Source organism: Blennius ocellaris (genome assembly GCF_963422515.1).
Source record: "Blennius ocellaris genome assembly, chromosome: 10".
NCBI classification, from domain to species: Eukaryota; Metazoa; Chordata; class Actinopteri; order Blenniiformes; family Blenniidae; genus Blennius; species Blennius ocellaris.
Window position 1 is genome coordinate 1,152,856 of NC_137659.1, and position 25,490 is coordinate 1,178,345.

General features: G+C 43.0%; 2 protein-coding genes across 3 annotated transcripts in view; one reads left to right on the top strand and one right to left on the bottom strand.

Moving 5' to 3' along the window:
• Positions 1 to 25,490, bottom strand: part of LOC308135371 (uncharacterized protein) — a 432,222-nt gene that overhangs the window by 296,640 nt on the left and 110,092 nt on the right. The gene's annotated exons all lie outside the window — the stretch shown is intronic.
• The window catches only part of gpc5c (glypican 5c), a gene marked incomplete at its 3' end in the record, with an annotated part of 119,758 nt that continues 97,873 nt past the window's right edge, over positions 3,606 to 25,490 (top strand). Inside the window, exons 1-2 of the mRNA XM_080502953.1 lie at positions 3,606 to 3,874; positions 15,679 to 15,840. Coding sequence (XP_080359079.1) covers positions 3,703 to 3,874; positions 15,679 to 15,840 — 334 coding nt within the window. The 5' untranslated portion in view covers positions 3,606 to 3,702. The remainder of the gene's footprint in view (positions 3,875 to 15,678; positions 15,841 to 25,490) is intronic.

Sequence of the window (25,490 nt, forward strand, 5' to 3'; positions counted from 1 at the left end):
CCTTTAGCCTAGGAAGCACTGGTGCTTCCTTTAGCAGAGGAAACACCGATGCTTCCTTTAGCCAAGGAAACATCGATGCTTCCTATAGCCTAGGAAACACCGATGCTTCCTTTAGCCGAGGAAACACCGATGCTTCCTTTAGCCTAGGAAACAATGATGCTTCCTTCAGCCTAGGAAACACCGATGCTTCCTTTACCCGAGGAAACACTGATGAGTCCTTTATGATGTCACAAAGTGAAAGTGCGGTCCAACTGCCACACTAACATGATCGCCTTTCCTTAATCCCTTTAGGAAGCCTCCTAACACCTTTCCTAAACCACTTTAGGAAGCCTCCTAACACCTTTCCTAACCCCTTTAGGAAGCCCCAGCTGACCACGTGGTGAGAAAGTTCTCCCTTTTAATAAATAATTGTGTGAATCGGTTGTTCTTGATCCGGCCGAAGTTTAGCAACACGTCAAAATCTCCACCACAGATAAAAACGATATCCAACAACGTCCGCTGGAGTCGTTCCCGCGGGTTTGTGGGGGTTCAGTGACGATTCGTCACCACTTCCTCCCTCCAGAGTCGTCGAGCCGAGACTTGCCTCCACCCCCCCCCCACCCCCCGCACGTTTCCCACCAAGAGGTGAAAATAAGACACTGGGGACACAAATCTCTCGCTGATGACTCACCGCTCACTGGAACAGGAGATTATCTCATTACAAATTAGTTTTTTTTTTTTTTTTTTGCTGGGAGATAATAAACATTTTGCACGTGAACAAAAAAACCCCAAAAAGAAACAGGCTTCCTGAGTTTATAATAGAACCTGATCAACTTGATTGAATTATGATTCTTGGTGCCAAATAACCTTCTCATCTTTGTGTCGATGACATAAATGAGCGCTGGAGAATCTCAACGACTGTGAAAAGGAGGGCGATTGGCGCCATCTGCTGGAGAAAATTCTCACTGCACGCTGACAGGGAGCAACACGAGGAAAAGTGGCGGCGACCACCACCTGGTGGACAAAATCATTACTGCACAAAGAAACTTCTGCAGCCAATTATTAGTATCTCACTTGTTTTCAATAATAATAATAATAATAAGAAGAAGAATGTCAGTTGTTTTGTTGCAGAAAAGCAACGCAGTGCCTTCAGATGTTGGAGAAATGAATCCGTCGGTGAATAGGACTGGAATTAATCGATTTTATATGCATATGATTAAAAAAAATGCAAAGAGTGAGACGTGATGTATATAAGACTTTCAAAATCTGGCAAAATATTCAGGTTTACTGTGTTATTTTTATGTAAAAAGTTCCTTTCAGAGTCGATAAACTTTGTATTTCTACTCTTTTTTTTATGACCTCTCGTGATAAAATAGTCAATTTAACGTTATTATTGTTGGTAAAATCACGTTTATGGATCTTTAAAATAAATTAAATACAAAAAATAAATAAAATCGTCCAGAGTGTAAATATAGTTGTTCAATAAACCTGAACCTCCGAATCATTTTAACGATTTTAATGAGCTCGGTTAATCCTGTTTCGTGTTTCGGTGGGCGGCGTGATGACGTCGAGGGTGACGTCACTTGATTGCCGATTGAGCCGCCAGCTGCTCGACAGGTGGAAAAGCTGGAGAAAGTTTTTACCAGTGGAAAGTTTGAAGACGTTCTGAGTGACTTGAGGTGAGACGTTTTATTGATTTATTTGATTTGATTTGATTTTTTTAATCATCTGAATGTGACACGTTGGTTTTAAAGTCTTTTACTTTCGAGAATTCCAGCGTTTGATATGTGACTCAGTGGAATAATAACCAGAAACTTCTTCTTAGTCTAAAACTGCAGCTCTCAACAGGTTTTCTGTTAATAAACATTTTTATCTCGGTTCAATTCACACACCAGACTCCTTTTCAAAATGACTTCTTTCACTTTGATAAAACAATAAAGGCTTAAATTGTGCGAAATATTGCTAAAAATGTGAAAAGGAAAACATAAAAAAATTATTAAAATATTATTAAGGAAATTGGCTTAAAAAATGAACAGTAAAATAGTTAATATAGCTCAATTAAATATTTAAATTTTAACTTTTTCAAAAGTTTGAAACCATAAACGCAGCGACAAAGACTAAATACAACTTTAATGCAACGTGGGACACATGGAAACTTCACTGTTTATGTGTTTTTGTCATTTTAAAGATTAAACTTGTTTTTTTGGGCTCCAGATTAATTTAATTTGTTAAATAGATGAAAAAAAAACTGGCTGCAGATTTCAGACCTGAACAGATGCAGATATAGAGAATTCCATTAATTCCAAAACAAGTTTACTGACGTCTAACATGCAAAAAAAAAGGTTAAAAAAATCAAAACCCAGAACGTGTTTGTCTGAGAGTTTTAAAAGTGGTGAAGAAATTACAGATTGCAAAAAGTTTGGGTGGCAGAAATGATTTATTTGGTCCAAAATATTCAAAGTTTTGAAAGTTCAAAGATGCTTTTTGAGTTATTTTCTTCACCGATTAAAGCTTTTAAGTGAATGCCTTTTCATTTTCCTTCTAAATACAAATTTCTCATTGAACAAACGGACTTATTACAATAAATATCTATTGGAAACAAGAATTCACGATGATACTGAGTCTCTTCGTGGTTCCTCTGTATGAAGTTTGCATGTTTTCTCTCCCAGCAGCCTAGTTTTCTACCACACAGTTTAAAAAAAAACATGCATTTATGTTCAGATGTGACTAAATTCGTGTGAATCTTGAGTAGAAGCTGATGAAGGGAGGCGCTGTTGCACATTTTCACCAGCAGGTGGCGGCAGTGTCAACCAGAAAGTCGTTCCTCTTTCAGTCAAATCAAATTCACAGAAGTAGAATGGTCTGAGACTTAAATTAAAAGTATTAAAAGTAAAAGTATCTGTGAATAGGCCAGCCCCTGGTAGAGCCGTACGTTACTCTATTTTTTTTTTTTTTAACGCAAGGTAGAGGAACGTAGTGGCCTTCAGTAATGTGGTATTTTGTTGTTTTTGTCAACACTAACGAGTAAAAATAAATAAATAAATGTACTTATTTCTAATATAGATTAAGGAAAATAATTTTTTTAAAAAGCTGTGAACTTTTATTTTTTAAGAAGACGCGCGTTTCCGTCGTAATGAATAAATAAATGGATGTTATTAATCTCCTTTCACAGTAATTACATATATTTTAAAAACAAGGATTGAGAGCGGGAGCTGATTTGTTCCCAGGAGGAGGCATCGTGTGGCAGGAGGGCACTTAGCTGCGGTAAACAGAGGGGGGGTGTGGGGGGGGGGCAGCGCGCGCCGCGCTCTGGAAACATGCGCGCATCCGCGCGCCGCCGCCGCCTGACTTGACTTGACTTGACTGCACCGTGTTGCGCGCGCGACGCACTTACTCCCCCCCGTTGCGTCTGTCCACCAGAGGACTGACCACCGAGCCCCCCCCCCCCCCCCCCCCCCGCGAGGTGCCCGCTTCTCACCCCGGCCAGTGATGTGAGAAGAAGCCGGATCGGACCCGTCGGACGGTCGAACTGATCTCCCGTCTGTTTCCAGAACCCCCCCTCCTCCTCCTCCTCCTCCACCCCTCCTCCTCCTCCACCCTCCACCCATCCCCACCCTCCTCCTCCTCCTCCTCCTCCATACCTCCTCCACTCCGGCGCGCGCCGCGCTCAAGGTTCAGCCGGGAGGACAGACCCACCGCCGGTACCCGGTGTGAGATGCGGCCATGTCCCGAGGAGTGCGGCCACGCGTGAACCCTTGCGGGTGCCTGTGGGTCTTGGCGTTCGTCGCGGCGGCGGCGGCCCCGGCGGACGCGTACAGCTGTCACGAGGTCCGCACCGCGTTCCAGCTGCGGCAGGTCGGACCGCTGAGCCGCGTCCCGGAGACACCTGGCACAGGTGAGCGTCAACCCCCCCCCTCCACCCCTCCACCCCCTCCCCACGCTTCAGGTCCAACGACGTCCGGGACCGGTTTGAGGATTTCTATCACGCTTTGATCTCCGTCCTCAACTTTTTCCTCTTATTTAAAAAACAAACAAACAAAAACCTTAAAAGTCTCGCGGATGAATCCAGATTCATCATGAAATAGATCGGAACTGCAGTTTGCGATGTTTTCTTTAGCCAGACGTCTGTTTCTTAACTTTTATCAAGTGAAATAAGGAATTCCTCGGATAAAAATGCTATAAGTTTAGTTGGAAGAAAAAAAAGAAAAATCCCTGCATGGATGGGGCTTTACATCAATTAACCCTTTGCCTGCTGCTCCGCTGTCACGTCGGAGGTGATTGAGGCTTTGATGTCCACATTGACGCACAAGAGAAGAACGCAAATGTCTTTGTTCTTTGATGTTTGTAAAGGAGCCCAGCAGGGGGTCTCTGCTGTTCTGGTTTAGAGGTAAAGATCAGGTCGTCGGTCCGTTACGTGTACATTTTTTTGATCTGCAGCGGTTCTCCACACACCTGCTGCAGGTTCTCCTCCTCTGGAAAGGAGCTCAGCCAACACTTCAGGGTGATGACTCAGCAATAATGCAGCGTGTAAAAAAAACAAAGCATGAACTAAAAGTAGGTGAAAAAAATTCTATATATACAAAAAGGGTTCGTTCCACATGTTGGACGCTGGTCTTCTGTTTCTGCACAATTCTCTTAACAGTTTCTTTTTTTTTTTTTTTGCTGACTCGGCATTATTTAAAAATTGCTTGGAGTCACTTGGTGAAGTCGAGCCGAGTCGTGCCAGTGGAAGGGAGCCAAACATTTGCACTTTAACTTCTAATGAAAATTGACTTTCTCGGGGAACTTGTAATTAAAAACTGTGACTTTTAGACCTTTTTTTAAAAATAGTTTGAACCGTTTCCTCTCTTCCTGCTCATGTCGGCGCCGGTGATTGATGATTTTAACCCTAAAATGTGAAAATCTATACGTTTCGACCGCCATATCCAGTTTAGCAATTTTAAAACATTTTGCAGAAAAGTTGAAATATACGAGTTTTAAGTGTGTCAAACACGTTTTAGTTCAACGGTCAATTTAATCTATCTTAGTGCTATAATAACCTTTTTAAATGTAACATTTTTCTTTGTTTTCCACAGTATACGTAATTAATGTTTTTTTTTTTTTTACAAAAAATAAACATTTAGTACTGAAAAACGACTCGAATCTCAACGGTGCAAATTCTATCACTGTTGCATTCTGGGTGTTTTTTTTTACAAAGTCTAAGTTTATCGTTCATGTCACCGATGTCTCGGGTTGTTGAGTTGTGCTTCTACTCTTAAATTAACTTTTTTTATTTATTATAAATGTTCACTATTGGCGGTTTGTCTGGACTCTTGTGGGGGAGTTTGTTTGTTTGTTTGTTTGTCTGACACATATTGTCAGGTGAATACCCACAACATGGAGAAGAAAGTCTAATTCAACAGAATAAACTCAATAAATAACAACAAATATTAAATAATGTTGCACGTCGATGATCTAGCTGTTTATGCCCGAGGACAGCAGAACGTTCCAAATGTATTTACTGTGAAGCAGCAATTAAAAATTGATAGAATTTTCAAAGTTTTTAGCAGATTGGAAATTCTTTTTACTTTAACGCTTCCCAGTTGCGTTAAAAGGTCAAACTTTGCTTTTCAGTTGAACGACGCGTTTCTTGATTGTCAGCTGAGATTATGTTGTTGTGCGACTCCGTGGCTTCCAGCCGGGTCCAGGTTTTTTATTTATGTAAATTTTTACTTTAAATATATATTTTTTTAACTTTAACATTTTAAAAAATTTTTCCAATTTTTTTTTTTTATTACAAATTTAAAAACATTTTTTTTCCCTTTAATTATAATTATTTATTGGTATTTATTATTTATGTAGTATGTATTTATAACTATTATATAGTTATTATTATTATTAATCCTACTTTTTTTACTTACTTAATTTCAGGATGTTACATTTAATGTATTTTCTGTAATCCCATAACATTTTCAAATGTTCATATACAGAGACACATCCCACAAATATGTACATTCTTTGATATTAATAAATAAATAAGAAAATATAGTTCGAAAAAAAGATACATGTTTAATTAGACCTACGCACGTATTTATCAACATATATTCATACATGTCGCACCGCGGCCCAGCAGGGGGCTTCTCGGCGTCTTTTCTTCAACCTGTAACTTAAAAAAAATTTAACTTTGTAACGTCGCCTTCTAAATGTCGTTATTGAGCTTCAACGCCACGTTTACGGGTTGAAACTCGTGTTGCTCTCTACTCGCACTTCTCCTTCACTGTGTTTCTGTTTCTGGTTCAGTCTTTTCTTCAAACTGCTGACCAGCGAAGTGTGTGTGTGTGTGTGTGTACGCACACACACACACACACACACACACAATTCTGCGTCTCTGCTTCGCCTCTCAGATCAAATGCCAACAAAAGCAAGTCTTGAAACTTGAAGTGTCGAGTCCTCGGCCCCTTTTCACAGCCGGGTGTTTGTCCAGGGATACAGTGCTGCCGTTTCATGTGCGCTGGAATGGATTCTCACCTTAGTGGCGCGAGCGTGGCGGCCAGGGAGCCGGTCCACTGTGACCCCCCCCCCCAAACCCCCCCCCCCAATTTGGAAATAACAGCTTTGTCCGGAGAGTTGACTGGCTGAGGTTATGAGAGACTCGCCGTCGGTGATGCTGGCGTGAAGCGAGCAAACATCCGTCAGTCCCTCCGTCCAGCTCCTGCACCACCTTAACCCATTTCTGGGTGCAGTGGGGGGGGGGGGGTTTGATCCTGGAGGGGGGGAGCTAGAGTCGATCCCGCCGACAAACACTTATTTGTTTAAAAAAAAATTGTTGCATTTTTTTGTAATTTGTTTTATTTTTATTTCTTTTTTTTAATTTATATATATATATATTTAATTACATTTTAAACCGTAGCAGACATAACACAGATCATTACAAACAAACTCATTTGCCTCCAAGCTGTGCTGTCAGGGCGAAGTTTGTAAAAAAAACAACAACAAAAAAACACCCATAATGCAACAGTTTGTACATTTGACCAGAAGGTTTTATTAAAATTGTCTTTACGTTGAGAATAAAGTCATATTATGCGCAGGTCAAAAATACTCGTGTTTTTATTTCAGAAAAGGTTCATGTTGACATGTAGTTCATCTGTTGGGCCACTAGTGGGTGCTGTTTCTTTTTTTATCATGAAACCACACACACACACGCAGCAGAGAATAATGATTTCTAAACATTACCAACGGGAGAAAATTGTCGTGGACAGACCACCAAGTTGGATTGTTATTACGGTGACTGTCAAAATAAAAGCACCAAGTCCAGAAGAACATGGACTGGGAGTTGTGGCGCCACGGAGGAAACTTTGTTCTAAAGTCCTGTCGGCACCACGACGTAGCGGTTTTTTTTTGGCCGATCATCTGCATGGCATGGCGTTTTAGGAGCCCGGAAATTTAAAAAATTTTTTTAAACGGGTTCCAGATTGGATAAATTTATCAGAAAATGATGTCATCACCCCGCCTCTCGGCGGCGTCACTTAACAACAGCGCACAACATGAAACGCAGAAACTGCTGAAGCTAGGTTTGTAAAATACGGGGATTTAATTTTATAATTTTTTTAATTTTTTTTTACATTCTGCTGTTTGGGTGTAGTTCCGTGCCAGTCACAGCGCCCTCTCCAGGCCTGGCATATGTACTACTTTTCAGGTCGCTTTGTGGATATATAAAAAAAAGGATGGGGGGGGGGGGGGACGACATGTCATATGTGTTGGGAATGCAAAGTTGCAGTAGTTCCTTTATCTACACAGAAAAAAAATCGCATTTTTGACTGTTTTCTATGATTACAAAACGGAGCGTTTTCAAAAAGTTGTGTTTTCAGTGACTCTGATCACCTTTGATGTTGCTGGTTTGCGGAAACGCAACTTGTCCCACCGGCTTCTTGGATAAACACCCTGATTAATGTGTTTTATAGCTCAGCTAAAACTCATTCATGTCACTTTTTTTTTTTTAAATCTCACTACTTGGCTCTGATTCACGAATGAAAGGGAAAGTGTGTTGAACATAACGGGACCGGGGTGGCGTGTTAATAGTGAGGCAGTGAGACCACGGCGTGTTATCGCATGTCGCCACGTCCTTAACCAGTTACAGCCTCAAAGGACTTGGCAGCGTCTCAAAGCTCACTGTGGTCTTTGATTGGCCAGAGTTATTCTCTCTCTCTCTCTCTCTCTCTCCCCCCCACCCTCGTGTTTTTTCACTGCTTCAGTTTAATAAAAAACCCACATGGAAGCGTCTCCAGAAGCTAATTTTGAAGAGTTTTTTCAAGTGAAGACAACGGGAGATGTTATCGAGTCAATGGATTCTCCTGGGACTTGGCGCTTTTATTTTGGCGGCCACCATTATAACGATCCAACTCGCTTGTGTACTTCCATTGTCAATGTTTATTTGCGTGGAAACGGACAGCGTTCAAACCACTTTGCATTGAAACGCGTGACGTTTCTGCTACAAACGGCGAGTTTTCCCTTCGTTTGTTCGTTCGTTGCATTTTATTTCCAACGTGACGCACGACAAAAAAAGGGAAAACGCTAACGAGGGAAACGTGTTCGAAAAGGAAGAAGCAAAACTCATTAACACTTCACTGTTTGAATCTATTTTTAAGCAACAACAAACTTGCAAACTCGGTAGAGCGCAGGCCTTCGCCAGCGCCACATTTATTTGTGGAACCATGTTAGCATGATAGCATGTTAGCTCATGTCGATGTCGATTAACTACAGTGAGCAACAGTAAAAACAGTGAGCAGGGAGCGTCTCCATGGCAACAGACGCTGATCTCCGTCTCATCCGCTTTGTATGGCAACATTTCTTTGCTGGGTTTTTTTTGGGGATCTTTTCGGAAACAGTTAGCCGCTAGCATCCCGTAATGTAATCGATTGCTCCTTTTGGATGATGAGGAATCGTCTCCGGTTGAGCAGTTTCTGAGAAAAGTTGGTAAAATGCATACAAAACCAACGAAGAAATACAAGCGGATGTGAGCAAAACGTTCTCGGTTGGCGACGGTAACGAGGCAAAAATAAATAAAAGTGGGCGAGCGAACCTAAATAAGCCGGTTGTGACGATAAACGCCGACACGGCACATCTTGGTGGGACGAGACGAGAACCCTGCAGAAGCGACGGCATGAGCTGAACCTCTGCTGTGGCTTTGGACCCGGTGCCAGCCGCTGAAGGCGGCTCCCGTTTGGGGTCTTCGGGGAAGACAAACATTCCTGCTGAGTTTCAAGGTCGTCCTAAAAAAAAAAAAAAAAGAAATTGCAGGTATGTGTGCAAAAGAGGCTTCTGAGATGTTTTGATTGAGCGCGGTCCGTCCAGAGCGCCGGGTAAACATCCTGTACGTTCAGAGGATCTCGCCCCGTTTCAAAGGGGAAGCGGCTTCACCGGGGGCGGCGGCTTCCCGCTCTTTTTCCAACAACGTTGTTTCTGTTCTCGGAGAAAACGTCAAGACGCCTCGAATCGCCGTCAACAACCTCCATCACAACATCTGGCGGAGGTGTTGAGTTCAAAACGTCGCTGCCGCATCTGTTTAAAGAAAAAAAATAAAATAAAATCAACTAAACTAATCTTTGAAGACATTAAATACACTAAATGTGTTTTTCTGTTGAGAGAAGCCCCCTAGTGGTGAGTGATTGTACTTTTAAACGGCTAATGAACTCTTTTATTAACATGCCTGTAAACAAATGCAAGCAGATGCTTCATTAGTCCCTTTTGGAAAATTAATGTTTTGTCGTTATTTTACACTTTTTTTTTTAATGTGTGGTTTCATTGCAAAAACAAACAGCGCCCACTTGTGGCCCGGCATGACAACTACAGTTTTCAGTTTTGTTTTGTTTTTGTTTTTTTTACTGCCGTTTCCGTAAACGGACGTCGTTTTGAAAACGTTGTCGTATTGGTGCAAAGTTTTTCTGAAATGAAAATGCGAAAAAATAGAAGACGTTTTGACAGTTGAAACGTCGTTTGAACGCGGCCGAAGCTGGAGTGAGACGAGAAGGTGGAGATTCTATATGGTTTGATCACTGATGGGTTGTTTGGAGTTCTTTAAAACGTGCAGAAGTTATAGAACATCTTTGGTGTGAAACATGAGGCTTGTGGGCCAGAAATGGTCTGTCGGCGGCTCCAATCCGGCCAAACGTCCAATAAATTGTGAAGATTTTAAGCGAAACATTTATTTATTATTTCTTCATTTTATTTATTTCTCATTTTTTCAACTGTTTCAGCTTTTTGAAACTTGTGCAACTTTTTGAAACTTGTGCAACTTTTTGAAACTTGTGCAACTTTTTGAAACTTTTTCAACTGTTTGACACTTTTTTCAACTGTTTAACACTTTTCAACATTTCAATAAGTTGCATAATTTTCAAAAAGTTGCACAAGTTTCAACTCTCACTCCAGACCAGAGACGGGCCGGCAGCAAAAAGCATTAGTTTGCCAGCAGCATTCACACTATCATGCATTTGCAGCGGGAAATGCAGATCTAGTTTATTTTATATTCTTTATTTATTTATTTTTCAATAACATTTTTTATTTCTTTCTTTATATTTTTTTTATTTTCTTTGTTTGTTTTTAAAAAATTGGTGTAAATTTTTTTTGTAATTTGTTTTATTTTTATTTATGTATATATATATATATTTAATTACATTTTAAACCATAGCAGACATAACACAGATCATTACAAACGAACTAATTTGCCTCCAAGCTGTGCTGTCGGGGCGAAGTTTGTAAAAAAAAAAAAAAAAAAACACCCATAATGCAACAGTTTGTACATTTGACCAGAAGGCTTCATTAAAACTGTCTTTACGTTGATGATAAACTCATTTTGTGGTGGTAATATTTAAATTTTACGAAAATACCAACATTTCCATCAGGTATACTATATACACTTTTTTTTTTTTTTTTTTTTTTTAATGTAGCAGTTTAAGCGTTCCACTCGAGGTGAAACTGGACTGAATTAAAACGTTTGACTTGAAGTCGCATACTGACACGATACTACCGACTCTTTGCCGTTTGGCGGCGGCGGTGGTGACGTCGTTGCTCCTCGCTGTAGAAAATGGCTCCGGGGGGGTTGGGGGTGTATTTTGGACGGAGCCCGTCCACCCCGACCGCCGCGGCTTTAACGGCCAAAGTCTCTGCGAGTATCACTTACCCTGAGCGGTGAGTCGCTGGGGGGTGGGGGGGGGGGCGGCAGCGGCCAGCCTGGATTCCACCGCCAAGTCCCTGGATATTACTTTCATATCGCAGATAACAAACAAACACAAAGGAAGGGAAGGAGCCAGCCGGCGGAGGGGGACGGGGTCAGGGTCGGGGGGGTGAAGGGGGAGGGGGGGTGACACTGTATACGGGGAAATTAGAACCTCAAAATAGAATCGGGGCCGTATTTCACGCTGGGCGTTGATAAGAGGAACACCTTTCCCATGTGGCGGCGGCGAGGAGCCGAACCGGAGCCTCGTCACTTGATGAGGATGAGACGTGAAGCGGCGGGTCGAGAATCCGCCGGGGTTCCCAATGTCTGCAACTGCAGCGTCGTTCCAGATCCGTGGCGCCGTTTCCGTGGCGCTAAAGCGGCGAAAGTGTTGTAATAACGTCTGCTCTGTGTCCAGTGAGACAGAAATTAACGTTAAAATCGTCTTTATATTTATAAAAGCTATTAGAGATGCATCAGTGAGACGATATAAATTGTAATAACTGGGAGTAATCGGACTATTGTAGTAATCCGATCTGACACTCTCGCCTCCAGGAATCCAGGATTACATACAAACATACAAACGAAGTGACGCAAGACCCAGACTTTTGTTTTCAAAACATCTGGTCCTGTCCAGTTTCCATTTCATTATTTAATTTCTCGTGAGAGTCACTCTGGCTCTTCACCGACTTCCTGCTGCCGCGATTTATGTTTATTGCCTTTTTGTCTCCCGCTGTCACTTCTGTTTTTTATTTAAAGGGGCCGTGTTATGCAAAATTCCCTTTCTAAAAAGTTTTCCCGGCAGTAAGAATCGTCTCCACATCTGGAACGACGCCCCAGAAGAGAAGAAAGTGTGTCCTCCCTCTCTCTTTTAAAAAGTGTGTTGCTCCAAGCAGCCAATCAGAAATCAAACCCTATATAGTGTCATCGGGGGTTTAGCCAATCACAATCAAGGTAGGCTCCTCCCCCCTTTGACTCCTCCCACAATCAGGCAGCTCTGCTCTGGCACATGGCGCCACGAGAGGAAGTACTTCCTCCCTCTTCCCATAGATGGGCGTTTGGGCGGAGCAATTTTAAATTTTTTTGTTTCCATGACAACGTGTTAAATGATGCACGTTTTGCGTGGTAATGGCAGAAACTTTCCAAAAGTTTCGGCGTGTGAAAACAGCGTTTCCATTGAAAACTGTTAAGCGAGGCTTTAATCGCCAGTTCAGTGCCGTTTCCATGACGACTTGAATAACGTGAAACGTTTTCAGAGTGCATAGAAAAGTCTCAACGGTTTGATCCCCTAGTGGACAAATGTGGAACAGCAGCAGTTTTAGAATAGAGCGTTGTTCCTCCCCAGGGGGAAACGCAAACTTACAACAGCTCAAGGTAAAAAGGTGCAGAAATTATAAAATTAAAGAGTTAAAATATGAAAACATATGTAAATATCTAAACAAGAGCAAAAAAAGAGCACAAAAAATAGAATAAGTAAATTGAAAAAAATTACAAATAAAATAAAACAATCCAGTAAAAAAGAAATCCTCTAAAAATAGAGTAAATTGACAGAATTGATGTACACACAGTGTAGACGGTAGAAACTGAGATGCAGTGCAGATAATTATTCGCAATTATTGATTATTATTAATTTTTCAGGGTCTTTCAGGTCCAGTTAAATCCTCTTTGACTCCTGATCTGGACGTTTTAATGTGTCGATGAGCTTCTCTCTTATTAGAACAGCAGTTTATTTTGAAGTGTCAAGTTAATTAACACAATAATGGCCACTTCCCAGAACCAAACCTTTTATTTTTGGAGGATATATGTTGGTTAAAAGGCGGGAATTAGTAGAAGAAAGTGTCTGATTGTGCTCAGACGGATAATTCTCCTCCACCAGGACGTAATGATTTACAATCAGAAACGAACCGAACGGAGGAGAAGACGGAGGTGAAGAGCTGGACAGTTGTGACTTCACTGCCTCACGGCTCGGGGGGGGGGGGGGGGGGGCAATGGAGCCTCGCTGGGTAATTAAGAGACACCCAGGCCTCACAAGGATATGCCGGTTGGACGAGAGAGGGAGAGAGGGAGAGAGGGAGAGAGAGAGAGAGAGAGAGAGAGAGAGAGAGCAGAAAGGGAAAGAGGGATTGAGAATGCAGCCCTATTGTGTTTCATGGGGGGGATTTGGACGGCGAGGCTCTGCTCCTGCGGTCCGTCCTCAGGCTCCGGTTACAACACCTGCCTGCCCCCCCCCCAACCCCACCCCCCCCCATCAGACCTCCACGTTACAGAAGCCTTCAAGGAAAGAGCCATTGTTGCATCATGTGCTATTTGTTGTATTTTTAACTTAAAAAAATACAACAGCAAAAAGAAAAAGTCCCTTTTATTCGTTAGATTATTAAAAAAAGTTCACTCGGTGCCCGCATTTTACTTTGAAATCACAGGAAATGTAAGTTTCTTCATCAAGTATATAGAAGCAGCACGGATGATGCCCAAATGTTGAATTATTTTCATCTTCGCCGGGTTTAGAAAAGGAGATTTTCCTTACAAACACCGTTTGATCAACACTTTAAATGACGAGAGGGAAAAAAATTAGATAAAAAAAAATAGATGTATATTTTACTGTAATTTATCATTTTTCTGCAGGAAACGTCATGAAATGAAGTCAAATTGAAACCCGCCCAAGTCGTAGGACTCGCCCTCGCATATTATTTTTGTCGGACGTTTGAGGACGAATCGCTGAGACCGAGTCTCCGATCAGACGTTTCAAAAGCACAGATTCCAAGCTTTTTAGTGGCGTTTGAATTTTCTCCATCGGCCGTCATAAACCAAAGTTGTAAAGAATGAAAAGAGCATTTTTTTTTCTAGATGGTTTCCACATCTGGAGTGCTCTGCTTTTGCTCTTATGGAGATATAATGGATAACGAGTGTTTGTGTGGCGAATCTGCTGGGAGGAAACGGAAACACTGAGCGTAACTTTTTATTTATTTATTTATTTTTATAAACGACAGATCAGGAGATGCATCGCTGCATAAATAAATGTCCCGGGTGGTTCTGGAAAGAGTTCCAGAAAAATGCCTGGAAATGGTTTTTTTTATGTAAATATTTGTGAGAGAATTTGAAATTAATACATTTATTGTTGTGTGATTTTGATTTATCTTTTTCATTTGGCAAAACGATTGGATGTGCATGTTTATGGTTGTCAGTTAAAACAAAAAATTTACTTTTTAATTTTGGGATTTTTTTGTTTTTTGTTGTACTTTTAAACGGAGTGTGTCCGTACATTATGTCAAAATGAAGAAATGCTTGTAGAATCACATAGGTGAGGTTGTGCTGAAAAAAAACGCTGAACAGTTTTTTAATATGAAACAAGAGTGAAAAATGTGTATTTTACTCTGGAGGAACGTCCCGGTTGGAGATTCACCAAACATCCGAGACTGAAAACTAAACTAAACACGGACGTGTCATTTAAAGCACCTGCCATTTTATTTAATGTATATATCTAATCTTTGGTGTGAAGAACCGACTTCCTGCCGACGTGAAGCGAAGCGCGATCGGACAGTTTGCGCCGACAAATGACCGTGTTGTATTTGGCGCCATATAAATAAAGTTGAATTTGAACTGTTTGCAGTTGGCAGGCGGTCGTCGCGTCGTCGTTCTGACCCGGAGAGACGATCTCACACCAACCTCTCTCCGCGTGTTTCCTCTTGGGGAAGCATGCAGGTTACATGCATTTATGTAATGCATAACCCAGGCGTGCGAACGGCCGTATCGTATGAGGGAAAGATATTTAGCGGCGACGGTATTTATAGCCGCAAATGTGGACGGACTCTTGGGTCTGCTTTTTTTTTTTTCTCGCCCTCCCATGGTGCCTCTTCTGTCTCCCGGCTTGTCTATATGTATACTGAGACATACTTGACCAGTGAAGAATCGCATGCAGGTGGATGCGATATTTTTATTATCACTTTTACGTATATTGTATATTTATATAACGTTTCTAGCATAGCGGTAAAAAAACGACTCATTCGCCCATCAAATCTTCATTTTTGAATTCAAAACTTGTTCCAAAGATATATATAGGCTTTACAAGCCAGATGAGATGAATTTTATTGCAGATTATTTTCGCACATTAACTCCAAAAAACGTACTGAAAAGATCCAACATGAGTGACGCTTCAGTTTTCAACATTGATTGAACATGTGAACTAATCAGCTGTCAGGACAGGCTATTTTTCCCATCATGCCCCGGGGCGGCACAATTGACAGCGGTGGCGCCGGGTGCTAAAACGTTGCAGCCGCTTTGATCTCTATGAAGTAGCTGCTGCCGTTCGCATGACGTCAAAAGCGAAACGTCCCTGAATCGCATGAGGAAACGATCTCGTTCGCTTTTGTTTTCCTGTTTGAATTATTTCACCCCCCCCAAGGGCGACTCGTCATTTAAGACGCCGCAGCGACACGCGCAGTCGCAATAAATGCGTGAATGTTGGGTTTTTTTCAATTTTTTTGTTAAAGTAACGTGTCTGTCGTTCTCAGATGTGGATCTGCTGGTTTGTAAACACAAGGGTCCGTCCTGCTGCACCCGGAAGATGGAGGAGAGCTACCAGCTGGCCGTCAGGCGAGAAACCATCCACAACATTTACTCCTACAGCTACGAGCTGGAGCACCTCCTCTCCGGCCACGCCGACGCCTTCCAGGGTGAGTTCTGTGTTTTTCTAGCCGGGGGGGGGGGCGTGGTTTGAGAAGATTCACCATTACTCATTTTGAAAATGTCTGACGTGTCGCAAACAGTGTTTCCATGTTGGGCCACAAGTGGGCGCTTGTTGTTGGTTTACCTTCGCGGGCGAACAACAAAGTTTCTGTCTATGAGTATTTATTTCTTTATTCATTCAGCTTTTCGCAAAAGCGGCTCACCCAAATTTCATGAAATTTTCAGGGTTGATTTATCATCGTCCAGGAACCAATCCATGAGAATTTGGGACGATAATAACGACTCGTTTCCAAATAAATCCCAAAAAGGTCCTATACCTCAAAGGAGATCAGCGTCTGTTGCCATGGAGATGCTCCCTGCTCAGTGTTTCACAGTGATGTAGCGACCTGAAATGCCAAGTAGGCGTCAATATGAGCTAACGGCTATCATGCTAGCGACGCTAACTCGGTTCAGCAATCAAACGTGGCGTTGGCGAAGGTCTGCGCTCTACCGAGCGTAGCTCTAGTTTCACAACCGCCAAGTCACACGAGAGCGTAGCGTCTGCAGAGTTTCCCGGCCAGAAGTCTTGAACGCAGCTTCCTGCCGACGTCGTCATGTAGCCGAACCCCAAGTCTTGTTTATTTACTTGCATGCGGAGGATAATATTTATTTGTAATTGCTCGCTTTAGGAAAAATAAGTCTGCAGCTCCCTCGTGATTGTGGTTGCTGGCGTGTTGTCAAGTGCAACTCAGAGTCCCGGCCCGCTCAGGACCCCCCCCCCTCCCCTCCCCCGGTGGATTTGGCAGCAGGAGCAGATTTGTGGAGTTGGATCACTCGGGGTAAACGAGAGACGAGGGTACAGAGGTCGTTTTCAGTCTGAACTCGATGCAGGAAAAGGAAAATCATAGTAGATTCGGATCGCGACGTTTGTTTATCGGTGTAGTTTTCATTGAGATTATTCTTGGTCGGTTCGGATTTCTGATTTTGCCTTAGATAAAATTTGCGCCGGCTCACGCTACGCCCAGACGAACGACGCCACCCAGCCCTGCGTCTTCTAATTGCAGTGTCTTTTTTAAACGTAAGAAAAAAAGAAGAAGAAATTCTGAAGTTATATTTCTGTTCCCACAGCCTCCGGTCTAATCCCACAGCGGCGGCGAGCTTTCAGGAAGCTCAGTACCATTCAATTACTTTTATAAGACGATGCACTTCCCGGGCAGTAAGATTTATTTCTGCCCGAGACGAGAGCGCCGCCGCTTCTCCTCTTCAATACAACGCAATCTTAGAAGTTGAGCCGCCGAGGTCGTAAAAAGTGTCTCTGGTCGTTCTTTTTCGTCCGCATTCGGCCCGACTTGACCCGGAGTGGGCCGGGTCAGGAATAGGAACATAATTACGTTTTTACAGACACGTTTTTCGCATTGTTTCCTGTAGTTTTTGTTGATTAAGTCCGATTTTGCAAAACCAGCGCAAGCAGGTGAACTGGACTTTCTGTTTACACGGCCACGTTTTGAAAACGATGTGCGTTTTCCACGGAAATGGCAGCAACACTGAACACGATGTCGTCTGTTGGGCCACGAATGGCGCTGTTAGATTTTGGGACGTTAATGGCGAACCGTTTCCGAACAAATCGGAAAGAAACGGCAAAAAAAAATACGTCCTCGTGGAGATCAAAGGAGATCGGCGTCTGTTGCCATGGAGACGCTCCCGCTCAGCGTTTCACAGTGATGTAGCTTCCCGACAAGGCGAGTTGACATCTATTTTAGCTAACGTACCTGGGACGCTAACGGATATGGCGTTGGCGAAGGTCTGCACTCTACCGAGTGTAGCTCTAGAATGTCTTTGACCTGTTGTCTTTGATGTGTTTCCTCACCACCGTTCAAACGCGAGCGTCTCTCGCAGCTTCGACTTCAAACACATTCGGTGGTGTTTTTTGTTTTCCTCTCCGCTCTTCATCACCATCAAGATCTTTCTATTCTTACCTCATGCCGGCGCCGTCGCGCTCGGAGCCGCGGATCAGGTGTTGTGCGTCTCCAGAAAAGGCCGGGATGGGAGAATAACGGTCGAATGTGGGGGTGTGACGGCGCTCGGACCGATGATGTCACCTGCCCTGGATTTTCAAGGCCTTCTAAGGACAGTCTGTTTGCTGTCTGAGTGGCTGCACTGGAATGTAAAGTAGCAAGTGGCTCATGTACAGCATGAAGTAATGAGAGTGTGATTCTGGCCGGCGACGCCGGTTCCGTTATTCACAGGCTGGACTGTCGGAAAAGGGGACGACGAGTCATTTTTAAACTCATCTGTTTCAGTTTGCTTGGACGTCTGACGTGTTCATGAGCCTTCTTTCACTCCCAAAAATGAAATTTGTCAAGAGGGTGTCATTGATTTCACCTGTTTCCCGTCAGACAGACCTTAAAGACTCGGGGCAGCCTCGACGCCCAGACTGAGCAGCATTACAAGTGAAAAGAAAATTGTTTTTTACGAGTGTGTTTTTAGGCATTTTATTGGTCTCTTTTAAACTTTCCACCTCCGTTTTCTATATTCGTTACTTGTGGCACAGGAACAGTTTTTATGCATTTTATTGCCCTTTTAAATGTTCCAACTCTTGTATATTTATAATGTGGCATCTAGACTGCACTTGCAAATTAATTGACAATAAAAACACTATTCTATTCTGTAGACTCTTTGATTATTTAAAAATGACCTATCTTTAGTTGCTAGCTACTTTCTTCTTTCAGCACATATCAAACAGTGAAAGCAAATCAAAAGCTTCTCGTTTTCAGTTTATTATAGTTGGATTACCACGGGCGTTGGTTGAAAAAACATTAACGTCATAGCAGATTGAATTATTAATGGTTATCACCTCGAGGTGCAGCACCCGGAGTGAACACGGCGTTTATTCTGCATGTTGTTGAAGCCGCAGGAACCTAGAAGTCGATCGTGTTTATCTGATAACTTTTCCAGCGTGTCGCCCCTATTTACTGCTGTGTCATCAGTTTTCATTAAAGTCATCAGAAATCCCATAGTGGGTCTGGTTTATGTTTTTTGGTAGTTTTCATTAAATTTTCAAGAGATTGATATTTTAAAAAAATATTTTATTTTATAATTTAATTTTATATATTTTTTTAGATTTTATGCACTTTTGTTATTTAATTTTTTAAAACTAAATAAATTTTATTCTTTAAGATACAATTAATTTTATTATTTTTTAAATTAAATTAATTAAATTTTTTAAGTTAAATTAATTTTATTATATTTTTTAAATAAAATTAATTGTATATGATTACACATAATTGTTTGTGTGTTTTCGGGCGTCTGTTCACACGACGACAATGGATCCACTGAGAATTTTACTTTTTTAAAAACGACACTTTACGTCACTTTACGCCACTTTGCTGGAAATGCTCAGGCAACAAATGAGCGAGTCGGTCAACAATAACAACAATGGCCGCCTCCATAGTTGACGGTTACCATAAAAACTTGGTCATCCTCCCATTGTTGATGTTCATTGTGTCTTGTTCTCTACTGCGTGTCTCAGGGTTCATTATTAAAAACTAAGAACAGCACCAACTAGTGGCCCGACAGGAAAAACATAGTTTTCCGCATTTCTGCAATGTAAATGTGGAACTTTCCAGAAATGAAAGCGCCGAGACGTCGTGAGTCAGGAGACGATGTGTGTGTTTGTGCTGGTCGGCGTCTGTTTTCACAGCCCAAACTGTCCCGCGGTGCTTTTGTCTTCTGTGGGCGTCGCCGTGTCAAGAACCTGACCCTCCAAACACGGAGCGCTTTTCCCCCGCAAAAGCTTCTGATACTTGATATTAAGGACGAGGCTCTGATCTTCGCCTGCAAAAACACCAATAATCTTTAAAAATCTGTTCAAGTCATCCAGATATCGCTCTTTTAAAAAATAAAAAATAAAAATCCGGAACCTGCCGCTCCCGGAATCCCACAGGCAGGTTGTGTCTTTTCACATAACAAACATTTCCCCCCCGTCGTCTTCGCCTCCGCTCCTCTTCTCAACCCCACCCAGGCTGGATTGTGGGTGGGGGTCGGACACGGAGCCCGGTTTGAGCTGGTTCCCATCGACTGTGACGGTTCACAGGTGTTAGTTAGTTAGTTGGCTAGTTAGTTCGTGGCTTAAGTTGAATCGGTTCTAATAGAAAATGTTCTGAACTACAGCTGGACCCAATATCATGCAAAGCATTATCAGAAGTGCGTACGTATTAATGCTAAACATGAGGCTCCAATCCGGCCAAACCACCAAGGAAACGGATAAAAACTTCAAAGACAACATTGAAAGCGAGCGACCTGCTATGAAACTCGCCTCAAAAAGCAGCTCGAGGAGAAGTTTTCTGGACATTTCACTGTATTTTGCACCAGAAGGTGGGACCTTACAAAAAGATTGTTTTACAAATCTTTTTCTTTCCCTGATTCAAAGGAAACTGAATTGTTAGCATTCACATTAAGAGCTGCACCGTTTTCAAAAACATTGACAAGGAATCCTCAATGGTTTGCATTTTTTAAAACAATGTTTAAAAAAAAAAATGTTGCAGGGCTTCTGAGGCATTAACCTGCAGTGCAAAACTCAAAATGTTTATAGTTCTCTCTCTGTAATAGCTATATAGCGTAGAGATAGCTATATAGGCAAACCTTGCAGTGCGCAATGCACTTGTTGTACGTCTGTCACCACAAATCCAAACCAATTCCAGATGACTGACGATACTTTTCTTTTTCTGTGAGAGAAGCAAGGCAGAGCGACGGAAGCTATGAAGCTACATGAGCTACGGTGCCACAGAAGCTACCAAAGCTACGGGAGTTTATTAAGCTACGAAGCTACAGAAGCTACGGGTGTTACAAAAGCTACGGCTGTTACAAAAGCTACGAAAGCTACGGGTGTTACAAAAGCTACGAAAGCTACGGGCGTTACAAAAGCTATGAAAGCTACGGGCGTTACAAAAGCTACGAAAGCTACGGGCGTTACAAAAGCTACGAAGCTATGAAAGCTACAGGTGTTACAAAAGCTACGGGCGTCACAAAAGCTACGAAAGCTACAAAAGCTACAGGTGTTACAAAAGCTAAAAAGCTACGGGTGTTACAAAAGCTACAAAAGCTACGGGCGTTACAAAAGCTACAAAGCTACAAAAGCTACAGGTGTTACAAATGCTACAAAAGCTACGAAGCTACGGGCGTTACAAAAGCTACGAAGCTACAAAAGCGACTGAGTTATGGAGTTTTTTAGGTTACTTTGGCACTATTTTCCCCGGTTGGACTGGAGACGAGATTCGACTGCATGGCGGCCTCTGAACGACGGTTTGACGTCTCTGGCTTGAAGTCGACTTCTGGCATCTGTTGAACATTAAAAGTAACATCAGACGGCTGATGAGCAGTTACTTCACTTTGTGTGTGTGTGTGTGTGTGTGTGTGTGTGTGTGTGTGTGTGTGTGTGTGTGTGTGTGTGTGTGTGTGTGTGTGTGTGTGTGTGTGTGTGTGTGTGTGTGTGTGTGTGTGTGTGTGTGTGTGTGTGTGTGTGTGTGTGTGTGTGTGTGTGTGTGTGCGTGTGTGTGTGACAGGTGGGTACGATGAGCAAAAAGAGCGATAGGCAGGCGTTGGGAAAGCGCTGACGCCCCGGGTCCCGGGTGTCACCGATACGAGCGGCTAAAGGCCACGGCATGTGTGGGCGAAACAGAAAAGTTGGAGAGAGAGAGAGAGCCCATCGCTCCATCCCTCCTCTCCTCCTCTCCTCTCTCCCTCCATCGCGACTGTCTGGAAGTTCCTCCTCCGTCGCTCACGCCATCATTTCTGTCCGCACACTTCACGTCTGCGAGGATTCCTCTCTCTCTTTCTCTTTCTCTGTCTCTGTCTCTGTCTCTGTCTCTCTGTCTCTCGGTCTCGGTCTCGGTCTCTCTCTCTCTCTCTCGGTTTCTCTCGGTCTCTCTCTCTCTCTCTCGGTCTCTCTCTCTCTGTCTCTCTCTCTGTCTCTCTCTCTCTCTCTGCAGATGTTTTGACCGCCGGCGGCGCCGTTCTTGCTCCAGAGGCGAACGCCTGGACCGGATCGCGCCATGAGCTCATGCTCAAATTAGGGAGGACGTCCGGTATCCGTCCCGTCGAGTCGCGGAGGGACGGCGTGTTTATGGACCTAATAGAGGAGCGAGTGTGTGTGTGTGTGTGTGTGAGAGAGAAACTAGCCTCTGGACTCTCCCGACGAGACGTGACACATCGGGGACAGGATGTGTCCCTCGGTCCGGAGACGTCGGGACACGTTTCCGCGGCGTTTTGAGTGCAAAAAGTATCGTTTTGGCCTTTTCGTTACAGAAAAGTTTCAGGTTTACATGACAACATTTTGAAACCGATGTCCGTTTTTACACTAAATGTCATGTAGTTGGCGTTCCCGGCCACAAGCGGCCACTGGTGGTCGATTTAGTACTGGAAACACACACACACACACACACACACACACACACACACACACACACACACACACACACACACACACACACACACACACACACACACACACACACACACACACACACACACACACATTATCTTGATTTAATGTCATTTATTTTATTCCTTTGTGTCAAAGTGAATAGTCGTGTTTTATTGGTGCTGTTGTGAAGAAATCCGTCTCATTGTCCAGCTACTGAGCATGTGCGGAGCGTCTCCCGTCTCCATGGCGACGGGGCCCAAAGCTTTTCGTTTTTTTAGCGAGACCCAAAGCGCTAAGTTTTTTTTTTTTTTTTTTTTTACTTGAAACTGTGTGTGTGTGTGTGTGTGTGTGTGTGTGTGTGTGTGTGTGTGTGTGTGTGTGTGTGTGTGTGTGTGTGTGTGTGTGTGTGTGTGTGTGTGTGTGTGTGTGTGTGTGTGTGTGTGTGTGTGTGTGTGTGTGTGTGTGTGTGTGTGTGTGTGTGTGTGTGTGTGTGTGTGTGTGTGTGTGTGTTAGCACGCTGCCAGACGCTGCCGCCATGATTCAATATAAATACCCCTTTTTTCTATCATAACATCTCTGACACCACTTCAAACACCCCCCCCTCCCTCCCTCCCCCCCCCTCCCACCCCCCCGCCTCTCAGCCAGTTTCAACAAAAGCCTTATTGGTGTTGACAAACCCTCATTAGTGTTTCCACGTCGTGAGTTTTACTGCGTCTTCAGCACAACGACCTCCATGTTCACAACGTTTCCCCGGGACTTTTTTGTTTTCTTTTTCTTATTTTTTTTCTCTCGTCCAAGAGAATTTTTCTGGAACTCAGTCCGTCTGGTTCGCTGCCGGGGTTTGTCCTCCGGGTGCTGATTGGTCGAACCGGGCTGTCATTTCTTTCCTTCTTTCTTTCCTTCCTTCTTTCCTTCCTTCTCTCTTTCCTTCCCTCCTTCTTTCCTTCTCTCTTTCCTTCCTTCTTTCCTTTCTTCCTTCTTTCCTCCTTCCCTTCTCTCCTTCCTTCTTTCCTTCCTCGTTTCACTGACCGATCCCAGAAGCTATAAAGTGTGGAAGTGTACACACACACACACACACACACACACACACACACACGATCCACATGCAGCATCCAGCAAGAATTATTTTAGTTTAATACAAGAACATTTTCATTTTATAAAAAAATTATCCTTTTTTTTTTTTACATTTTCTTTGATAAACTACAGAAAAGCTTTGATGTTTCGTTGCCTGTCGATGGGTTCGTCCTCGGGAGTTCTGGGACCCGGGGGGTTGTTGAGGACTGGATGTTGAGGACGTAGTCGGTGTTTCCAGGAAGTATCGCCGTGCAACATCTCTCCACCTCTTATTCCTCCACTCCCTCTTCAGCACTTCATCACTCCCACGTTCAAGTCCTCGTCCTCGTCGTGTCCCGCGATGGACGTCCTCCGCTCTTTCCCCTTTTCGTTCCCGGCTCTTTGGTTCCTCGTGGGCCATTAGAGGCGTCCCCGCGGTGCTCTTCAGTCACGGATCATCTCGTCCTCCGTTGTGTTCGGCAGAACGAGACGCAATAAATGTTAAAAAAAACAAAAAAAACCCCACAGTGTTCCAAGTCTGCTTCTGTGATTGATGCTGGATTCTATCTGCAGGACAAAACGAATACCGAGTCTTTTCTTCATTGCTCTTTCATGGGTGAGACGTACGGAGCAATTTGTTCTTTAATAACTTTCTTTTGATTCATTAAAGTTTTGGCTAAAATGAAACGACGAAAGGGCCAATAAACCCCTGATTGAAACACATAAGTGGCCCTTCGTCGGCTGGATTCACAATAAAAAAGCTTTGGCCACACCTGCTCAGGAAAAAGTGGAAAATCCTTCATTAGGGCTGCTTTCATGTTGGATTGGTTCCACACCTCCGAGTCCCGTCAAGCGTCTTTCATGTTTAATCCCCATGTCGGCCTTTCCTTCTGCTTCAAAGTCACTTCTGGGTTATTTGTCACCAGTTTTCACTCATTATGACGACTTACTGCTTCGACACGGTCGATCCAAAAAAACGCAGATCCCATCATATTTAGACTTTTATGTACAAAGCTAATTTTTCTCAAGTGCTTTTTCCCTTTTCATTCCTTTTCGTTTTGCGGGGTTTTTTTGGTTGTATTTTTACAAACCGCGAAGTTTAATAATGCTGTAAAAACGTACGACTAAATGAAGGTAAATATGTTCTATACATCAAAGGCGTCAAAGGCCTTTGAGCTTTGGGGCCACATGCAGCTCCAATATCACCTCTGGTCAAAAACAGCCATATTAATGAATTAATTTAAAGATTGAATTTGTTGTGGTGCAGATTATACATTAAGAAAATGTCTATTTTCACAAAACCAAACAATTAATGCAAAAATGTCCTAAAATCTAAACACAAATTTAATGCTGCAAAATTCAGTCTGAAATTTGAGGTTTTTTATTTATTTATTTATTTTTTAACGTGTTTTCTTTGGTTTTGGCCGGATTGAAGCGTCTTTTTTTCTCTCTGCGATATCAGAAGTGTTGAAACTTCCAGTGGACCACCTGAACACTTGCGCCCCCCCCTCTCCCCCCCCCCCCCCCCCCCCTTAAATCGAGTCGCCATGCAGCTCGTGTCGCCGGCCCAGTGAAGTGTGCAGCTGTTCCAGCTGCTGCTCCAGCTGCTGCTCAGGCAGCCGGTGACTTTCCACCTCGTCCTGTCGAATGATGCAGCGCTTCAATCTGTCCTACCTTGATTTTCATGGGAGGACGGCGATGATGATGATGATGATTTAAGCACAACCGAAGCCAAACCTCAGCTGTGCCGCTCACCAATAGTACCAGTATACAAGATACTGTCAGGAGATTTATTTTAAATTTAATTAAAAGTTGTACTGTGGGGAGTGTCTTTCTATATTAGGGTCTGAAAGTGCATAAACCATAGGTATTATTATTTTTATTTGTCAACCTGGACGGATGCCTTTTCGAGGGCCTTAACATGTTTAACTTTTCGTGAATCTTTGCACAGTCCTCAGTTCCGGTGAGAATTTCGATGATTCGGGGGGGTAGTTACACATGTGACTTGTAAAATGGCTCAAGGGCGCCACCTGCCAAATTGGAGAAAGGTACCCCCAGAATCCCGTTTGACCAAAAGCTGCACTCGTATGCAACAGACCGAGACAAACAAAGTCCTCTCATACGGCCAAACTGAACAGGAAGTCGACAAGCGAGCTAAAATCATTAAGAAAGTACGTTTGAGTC